Source organism: Siphateles boraxobius, unplaced genomic scaffold, assembly GCF_051911475.1.
Source record: "Siphateles boraxobius isolate OS27281-9 unplaced genomic scaffold, OSU_SipBor_1 65, whole genome shotgun sequence".
NCBI classification, from domain to species: Eukaryota; Metazoa; Chordata; class Actinopteri; order Cypriniformes; family Leuciscidae; genus Siphateles; species Siphateles boraxobius.
The window spans coordinates 18668390-18677847 of record NW_027509192.1 but is presented as its reverse complement, the minus strand read 5'-3'; the positions used below and the strand labels follow the sequence as shown (position 1 = coordinate 18677847).

At 34.7% G+C, this 9458-nt stretch overlaps 1 protein-coding gene across 2 annotated transcripts; it reads left to right on the top strand.

The window, feature by feature from the left end:
* The first annotated feature begins 1760 nt into the window (after positions 1 to 1760).
* Positions 1761 to 9178, top strand: irf7 (interferon regulatory factor 7). 2 transcript variants are annotated; one of them, XM_077211298.1, is made up of 9 exons: positions 1761 to 1889; positions 3131 to 3287; positions 3512 to 3680; positions 3759 to 3853; positions 4680 to 4728; positions 5858 to 5992; positions 6321 to 6707; positions 8365 to 8480; positions 8564 to 9178. In XM_077211298.1, exons 1-9 carry the CDS (start codon positions 1882 to 1884, stop codon positions 8708 to 8710), a joined length of 1263 nt encoding a protein of 420 aa, XP_077067413.1. In that variant the 5' UTR covers positions 1761 to 1881; the 3' UTR covers positions 8711 to 9178. The 2 variants fall into 2 exon arrangements, with proteins under 2 accessions (XP_077067413.1, XP_077067412.1); XM_077211297.1 differs by having other exon boundaries at positions 1830 to 1889; positions 3128 to 3287.
* The last annotated feature ends 280 nt before the right edge of the window (positions 9179 to 9458 follow it).

Sequence of the window (9458 nt, the reverse complement as noted above, 5' to 3'; positions counted from 1 at the left end):
ACTGTCATATTCTCAGGGTCCTCTCTTGCAGCTGCCCTGCCAAATAAATGAGGATAGTGTGCAGAAAAACACCTGTATCACTGAAACTGTGCTCTCATGACATCAGTCCCTCTTATACCAGTCAATTTTGGGACCAAAGGTTGCAATTAGTTTAAACTGTATAATATGGTTCATTAATCCATAATTATTTATGTCACACACACACACACACACACACACACACACACACACACACACACACACACACACACACACACACACACACACACACACACACACACACACACACACACACACACACACACACACACACACACACACACACACACACACACACACACACACAAATTAAGACATAACTGTCACTATAAGTTTCTCAGAATACAATAGTGGTCAAATACTGAATCTTGAGTATTATATCTTTTTAACGATGTATAGTTTGTCAAGGTATAACATTAAATCTGATAGTAAATTTGAACTAAATAAACAAAAAACGCGTCAGTGCGCCGGCGCACTGAAGAAGGTTAAGATGTTAATCACTGTATTTAACAAATAAAACAGAATATTGTATTTAGATGCATATTGGACCAATATGGAAGTAATCAGACTTTAATGCAGTCCAAATGCAGTGTTTTAGACCTCACTGACTTTGTGGTCCAAATGGCCTAAACAACAGAGTAAATATAATAGATTTATTATATTGAAATTGTGACTATATTATTATTTAACATATATTATGGGGTAACAGTAAAGTTAATCTCAACTAAATAGGTGTTAAAAAGGACTGACGAGGGTAAACTTAAGGTAAGTCAAGGCCTTAAGCATATTTGTCTGAATGTTTTCAGGTAAATCACTGTATTGTCTGATTCACATCACAGAAGGGTGCATGTAACAAAAGAAATTCCATCGTAATCTGAGCAGTGCTGATTATACATCATACTGTTTAAAGTTCATAAGCACTTGAACATGATGCACCTGTTTGAACTCTGTACTCTTACAGTTCTATGTAAACAAGTAGGCCTACATGTTGATAAGACATTACAATCACAATAAACAAGGCCTTTGTATCAAAATATCATTTAGCCATTCGCAGCATTGAGCAATCACAAGAAAAGTTGTTTAGAATGTTAAATTGGCATTCAAGTACATACAAATTCAAAAATAGTGTTCAGTTTCTATCACATCTGTAAAACACTAAAATGCAATAACATGTAGGGGTCTCAGAAAATTTCAACAATAGTCATATATAATTACAAGAACTGTTTTCTATTTGAATATATTTTCAAATAAAATGTATTCGATGGCAAAGTTTACATTTTCCAGTCTGCAGTGTCATTCATTATCCGTATTATCACAGTTGTGCTGCTTATTATTTTTCACAAAGTATTTTTAATGAGTATTATCTACTAGACAATATTTAAATTTTTCCCCCTAATAAATGCCAGTTAAGCCTATTTTATTTTGAAACATCACTTTGTCTTTATAATATCACACTTACTTACTAGTGTCATCATATTTTGGTGTCCTTGGCATCAAAAAAGTTTGAATACCCCTGAGTCTTTATGAATAAAATAACTGAAAGTGATGGAAACCCCGGTAGCCTATAACAAACATGCTCATTTATTTGTAAAGCCAATATGTGTCATAATTATCATCAGCCTTCACCTTAAACGGATATGATGATGATGATGCAAGAAGACGCATTATTGCCTAGCCAGTTTTATTTTCAGTTTATATCTCGCTTTCTCTTGAAACTCCTCCTGTCTGTAAGGGGGTGTGTCTGTGTGACGTTCACGGACACATATAAAACACAAGACACACACCAAATCGATGTAAATTACGTGGTAGAAAACTTCATCAGAACCTATCATCATAGCAGCGATGCAGAGGTAAGATGATGAAATTATTATCATTATTATGAAATATAGGCGGTGTCTCAAAACCTAGTGCATGAGCACGAACACGACCCAATACGGGTTTTGGCTTTCACAAGCGTTAAAAAGAGTCGCGGTTACCAAACAAAACATCCCAGAAACTCGCGTTTGACGCATGTGTACGTCAGTGAACGCGATCTCACCAAATACAACACGTTCCTGGATCCTGGAGATAACGTTACATTTCCATCAACCAATCAGATTTGAGGGACTCGTTTACAGTTAGTGCGAAGTTTAGTGCTTCTACATCAGTGTTATTCATCTGTCATTTCCCTCTGATTTTATAGGTAAATTATGGGTAGGGACGGGTTAGGATTAGGGATTGGGCTAGGACTAAATTTCCGGACGGAATGTTGTTCCAGGAAATATGCTAGCCTCGATTTGAGCTGCAGATATGAAGTGGGTACAGTTGATTAGACAACAGATAATGGAATTAAATTGCATAAATAAAACTAGAAGTATCTTATACTTCTCAAGCCTGCATTTATTTAATCACAAATGCAGAAAAAACAGTAATATTGTGAAATATTTTCTATTTTAATATACTTTAAAATTTAATTTATTTCTGTGATGCAATATAAATCTTTTGTAACAATATACAAGTAGCGTTCAAAAGTTTGGGGTCAATCATTTTTAAAAAAAAGCAATTAATATTTTTATTCAGCAATAATGTGTTAAATTGATACATGAAGTGATAGTAAATATTTTTTATTGTTAGAAAAGTTTTTTTATAATAAATGCTGTTCTTTCAAACTTTTTATTCATCAACGAATCCTGAAAAAAGGGAATATTTAGATCTATTTTATTTGCAAATTTTTGCATGCTGTTTAAAAAGAGAAAGGTAATATGACATTCTAAAATTGTTGCCTATTATTTTGGATGTTTTATTTTTCATTTTTATTTGAATAAAATTGAAGTTTCAATAAAATCAAAATATAGTAGTTATTATTGTTAAATTTCAACCAAAATCCTTATATATTTATTACAGAATATAATAGTCTGCAGTGTTGCATACATATTGTATTTGAGTTTATAAGTGATTTGAATATTTATTATTTAAAAAAGGGTTCAACCTGTAAAAATTGCTTATCAATGTAAACTTTTGCTAAGAAAATTGAGTACATTCAGCTGTCTGACATACAATGACGTCACTAAGCAGATTTCTTTTTGATCTCCCATTGATTTTTTTTAAGCAGCACCATGGGCAAACCTCAGTTCGGCCCGTGGCTTATAGAGCAGGTGGAAAGTGGGAAGTATGAGGGATTGCGCATGATAGGCAACGATGCATTTCGGATCCCTTGGAAACACAACTCTAGGAAAGACCTTGGGGACGAGGATGTTAAAATATTTAAGGTAACTTCCTCCTTTCATCTCACATTTCACTTCTGCATGACCGAGGCATATAGCTGCAGTCTGAAGATCTTCAAAGGGGGCGGGGTTTTAAAAAGGGGGCGGGATTTCCTAATCATTAAGTGGAATTCACCCTAAAATATGTTAAATTAATTGGATACATCATTTGAATTGTATTTACAATAACTTGAAATAAATGTAACGTGTTGTATGTTTGGTCTGTTCAGGCGTGGGCTGTGGTCAGTGGTAAGATCAACGAAAACCCTTACGACAAAGCGAAATGGAAGACAAATTTCCGTTGTGCGCTTCATAGTCTAAAAAACTTTGAGATGTTAGAGGATCACTCCAAAGATGCGGAGGACCAACACAAAGTCTATCGCATTATCCGTCCCAAAAGTGAGTTTAATTGCTTAATCTGCACTTGTCATGGGAAAATGAGTTGATTTTAAAGCTCTGGTTAACCTTGTTCTTCAGATCGCCAAGAGATACAGAGCGCAGAGCCGGTTCAACTTCAGCTACCATTCATTACAGACATCTACAGCGCATCTAATTATGTGGATGACATGGAGGTAAGGCCCAGATTTATCACTGGAAGTAGACATAATAATATGTACACAATAAGTGGAATTCGTAATTTTTTAAAGTATTACATGAATTATAAATTATACACTACTGGACAAAAGTTTGGAGTAATTTTTTTTCTTTCTTTTTTTCTCTTCATGGTTTTGAAAGTCTCTTAGGCTTCACCAAGGCTGCATTTATTTGATCAAAATACAGAAAAACAGTGAAACATTATTACAAATTTAAAAAAGAAAACTTATTTTAAAATATTGTAAAATGTAATTTATTTCTGTGATCAAAGCTAATTTTCAGCATCTTTACGCCAGTCTTCAGTGTCACATTGTCCTTTGGAAATCATTGTAATATGTTAATTTACTGCTCAAGAAACTTTTATTATTAATGTCAATGTTGAAAACAGTTTTTGCTGCTTAATATTTTTGCTGAGATTTATTCAGAATTAAATTGATCAAAAGCAACAGTAAAGAAAAAAAAAACACCAAACCCGCTATAATGTTACAAAAGATTTCGCTTTCAAATAATTGAACTTTCTATTAATTAAAGAATCCTGAAAAAAATATATTGCGGTTTCCACAAAAATATTTTCAACAAAGATACATTATTAATAATTCAGCCCCAATTGTAAATGATTGAGCAGCATATAAGAATGATTTCTGAAGCATCATGTGACACTGAAGACTGGAGGGTAAATAAAGGGTAAAAAAAAGGAAAGAAATCATAATTATTACACATTGACCGGTAGTGTATATAAATAAAATGATTTAAATATATTTTAAAAATATATAATAAATAAATATTATATTATGTCTGATACAGCAGGAATTGCTCAGCCAGGTGGAGACAATGCATCTAAATCAACATGCAGGTAAAAAATTTACTATCTACATTTATCTAATCATCGCCTGGCCAGATCCGGCCCACGTCTGGTACGCCTTGAATCCACATGTACCAGATGATACTTTTTTGTGTCTGGGCACTATCTTTACTACACTTAGTAGTTTTAGTGATTTAAACAAACCATGATTGTGCAACTAATGGCGCACGTCCACTGCATGACTCACTTTTGGGGGGGTTTTCACTGTACGGTCGGTACCTAGTACTTTTACTGGTACTGATACCTGATACTTTTTTATTAGTACAACATCGGTTAAGGTTCCAAGTGAGCCGTAGCGATACTAAAATGTGACTTGTTTACACTTCAGATCACTGAATGGTCAGAGAGAATCGTCACTACCAGCATCATTGGATTTGCGACACCAAACCCGCTAGATTTAAATAAGCAACAGCCACTGCAGTATCATTTGTTCGCACAACATTTTTTAAACAACTTGCTTAAAACGACCGTCGCACGAAACTTGAAAAAAGAAATGGCTGTATCGTGGACCGTAGACTAGGTGGCGGTGCAACTATAACGATCAGTCTATAATCCCACCCTCTTTGACTAACTTTTTGACATTCAAATTTATCCACAAAATTTTGCAAATGTTACCACACCATAAGAATCCACACTTTTTTCCCTCCACATGTTTGGGTTCCTTGTCACTGTCTTCTTTTGGCTTGCTTATTTGGGGACACTTATTATTCAACAATATTATTGAGTTGACTGCACTGACACAATTGTGAACTGAACTGAGCTGAATGATGACATCAGAGCTGCTTAATAGTTGAATTGAACTCATTTCATAATTGATCATCTTTATAAAGTTATTGAACAGAACTGACTCAACTTTAAACTGACCTCAGCTGAACAATGACACTGTTTTATTTTTAGAGCAGCAGAATTTAATTCTGTTTGCATCACTGAATCATTATTTTCCTGTTTATCACTGTAAAGCTGCTTTGAAACAATCAGTATATAAAGCGCTATATAAATAAAGGTGTCTTGATTTCATAATTAACATTACATTATATAAGTTTTGCTCCATGGCAGGAGGAAGTGAGGTAGATTTGGCTCTTACTTTGGCATATTTACAATACACCCTTTCTATCCACAGAACCCCAACCATGGGAAACCTGTTCCCAACAAAACATACTGACTCCCTCGAGGAGCAACTTTGAGACGCCCTACTCAGATGATCCATGCATGCAGAACAACACTCCTGCCCCAGTCCAGCAATCCGACACTAATGGTAACACAGCAAGCTGTTTCATTCAACCCAATTCCATGAGAAATCATAACTGTTGTACACAAGTTATTTCATATGAATTTGGTTTATTAGTACAAAAACAATTTTAAGAGAAAAGCAAACATTAAGGTCCACCCCAAACCTAACCGTAAGTGGGGCAAAAACGTATGAATGAGATTACAAATTCATCTGAACTTGCTACAAACTTGCCAAAACGTAAAATAGTTATAAATTGCCATGAGACTGCGTTCGCTTTATTTGAACCATTGACTGTTCATATCTAGAACATAGTAGTGTATCTCTAAATTGTGTTATATAATGTTTCTTCTAGCGCACCAATGGAACTGTTCTCTCTGTGACCTGGAGATCTCGATCAACTACAGAAGAACAGAAGTTTTGAAAACTCGCCTGTCTTCGCCACTCGTTCAGTTTCATTACCAGTGTGACCCATCTGAGCTGAGTGGAGCGCCGATACGCTTCCCGACCACCGAGGGTCTGATCGACCACATACAGATTCACTTCACGAAACGCCTCCTGGACAGCATTCAGAGAGGCCTGCAGCTGGAGGTCAACCAGTACGGCATCTATGGCTTCCGGCAGGACAAGTGTAAAGTCTTCGTCAGCACCAGTGACCCGTCCGAGATCCACAACCCAGAGCCCAGAAAACTGCATCAGAACAACAAGGAGCTACTGCTCAGTTTTGATAAGTTCATAAAAGGTATAAACGTTGAGAAAGGAATATTTACTGCATACTGAATAATCTCTTATAATATGTTGAATTAATATCCAGTTCAGTTGTAAACTACTTTAAAATGACCAAAAATATAATTTATAGCTGGGTCCACCATTTGCAACCCGGTTACCATGACTGTTCCAATGAAATATTCCTTAAAATTGAGGCATACAGGAAGTGACGTCATCATAGGGCCATTATTACAGCATGCAGGAAGAGGTTTTTTTTTCCCACAAATTGCAGAATTGACTGCAAGCTCAACCTTCAAACCTGTTGTACCTCATACTTATAGTGCAGAAGATTTTTTAGAATTTATTTTCTTCTTAAATTTTTGGTAAATGTGAGTTTATCACAAACTATAAATCAGTATTTGGTCCCAAACTAGCTACTGAGTGACAGATTATGTGAAATATGCAAGCCTGTTACTAAATGTGACATTCATTTTAAATAAATTTTACTAAGCTTAAATTATATAAGTATAATTTTAAAGAAACGTTAAGCACTGTGAAGCACTGACAATTGTTGAAAAGGAAAAAAAACATTCTAACCATGTTACCATGATTATTTTCCTATTACAAAGAATAACAGAATATTCCTTAAAACTGTGATATCCATGAATTGACATCATATGGCCCTGTTTACAGCATGGCAGGAAGACAAGAAAAAAAAAAGCTTGTTCCATTTTTTCAACTTTCTCGCAAATTGCAGAATCGACTGCTTATTATGTTATTATTTCAACCCTGAAATAATTATTATTTCAACCATGTTACTGTGGTTAATCTGCAAAAATATGTTGATCATTAACTACAAAACCAGCTTTTGATCCCAAACTCCTGTGTGACAGGTTTATGTGAAATATGCAACCCTTATGTGAAATGTGCAACGTTCACCAAGAACGTTAACTAAAAAGATAATTATATTATTGTCCACATCAGTGGACGATATCGTTACGTTCATTCAGAGTACGTACTTGTCTGTCACTTTAAAGGCGTAAGCTCGTTAAAGCAGGATAGATTCTCATTGGCTATCAATGTTTTTATCATTAATCAACTGGATAAAATCGTTCTGAAAGTGATTTCAACGATATTGTCTCTCTGTGCCGTTATCGGTACAGCTGTGGTTTTAGAACTATATCTTTATATCTATAGTTTTCATCCTGGGTGTGAACGGGCCTTTACTCATTTTGGGACTCTTTTAAAAATAGCCTAAATGTAATACTTACAGACAATTAATTTTAAAAAAAATAAAAAAATAAAGATTTAAACACCTTTCACTGACCAATTGTTGGAGAAAAAAATCAGGTCCTAATTTGTACCCTAATATGGAAATTGAACACAATTTAGAAAGTTTAACCTATGATTTTAATAATACACATGCTAGCATTAGTAGTGACTGATTCATATACCAAACACTTAACAAAATTACAAGCCTCACATTCATGCTTTTAAACCCCCCTGGACACTCGCCCCATTGACTTCCATTGTAAGTGTTTTTACAAACTGATGGACAAGTTTCTATTGTAACTGACAGTGTTACAAATGCTGCCTTTAGATGTTCAGCTGAAAGTAGACCAGAACAACCTGTATTGTATTACAGCGATGTGTTTTTCCATTCTGATTGGAATATCACGATTGTTTTTCAGATCTGATGGATTTTAAAGAGAACAGACGGGGGTCTCCGGATTATACCATCTACCTGTGCTTCGGGGAGAAGCTCCCTGATGGAAAACCACTGGAGAAAAAGCTTATTACAGTCAAAGTAAATATCTTTAACCAGAAACACATTTAGTCTTTTTGTTTGCATTTTAAATGTTTTAATGCATCTTATTTCCCTCTCCACAGGTTGTACCTCTGATATGCCGTGAACTTCATGAAAGAGCTCAGATGGAAGGAGCGTCCTCTCTTCGAAATGATAACGTCAGCTTGCAGATCTCACACAACAGCCTTTATGACCTTATCAATTCTTTGGGTCTGCCTTCAATGGACTAAAGTTTCTGTTTTCACCATGAAATTACTCAGCCGTCATTAATTTTTACATATATTCTCTTTGCTACTGTTAAACTTCTAGCACAACGCAAACCGAGAGAATTTTTCAGAGGTAATTTCCGTGGGGTATTCTGAGGGTGTTTAATTGTAATCTCAATGAAACTATTGTTCAAATGGTCAGAAACCTCTCCTTGTTAACATTTTCTAATGAGGAATACAGCCTCGTTTTAATATCTTGTCTTCTAGTGAAGAATCTTTCACACTTTGCCCAAAGGGCTTAATTCGCTTCTTGTCTGTTGCCTTGTTTATGAATGTGATGTTTAGAGTCATTTTAAAAAGTAGTGGTTGACTGTTATAGGTGTCAGTTTATTAGATAATGCTGATACCAGTATCTAAAGAGCTGTGTGGCTGATGGGACAACATGTAAAAATATACATATAAAGTTTAATAAACATGTATATAAATATAAAATGTGATTTTGTTTTATGTTTTTTATATACATTTAAGACGGTGAATAAGACGTAGGCTACTCAAAATTGAAAATTCACCAATCTGTAACAAAATTATACAGCAGCACATTTCACAAATAGGAGGAATTTTGAAAATATCTAATTAAACATTATTTCTGGAATATGAGACTTGAGTGTGCATGCATCCTTAAATATCGGCACATTTTACGACCAAAAAAAAAAAACAGGAAGCATGCCAAAGTTTTTATTTATTAAATAAAGGATCTAATAAAAATATTTAC

What these genes read in the sequence shown, in the direction of transcription:
- irf7 (XM_077211297.1), top strand. An exon ending in TTTTGATAAGTTCATAAAAG is followed by an intron (nt 6,708 to 8,364) that starts GTATAAACGTTG and finishes ATTGTTTTTCAG; the next exon opens with ATCTGATGGATTTTAAAGAG. An exon ending in AAAAGCTTATTACAGTCAAA is followed by an intron (nt 8,481 to 8,563) that starts GTAAATATCTTT and finishes CCCTCTCCACAG; the next exon opens with GTTGTACCTCTGATATGCCG.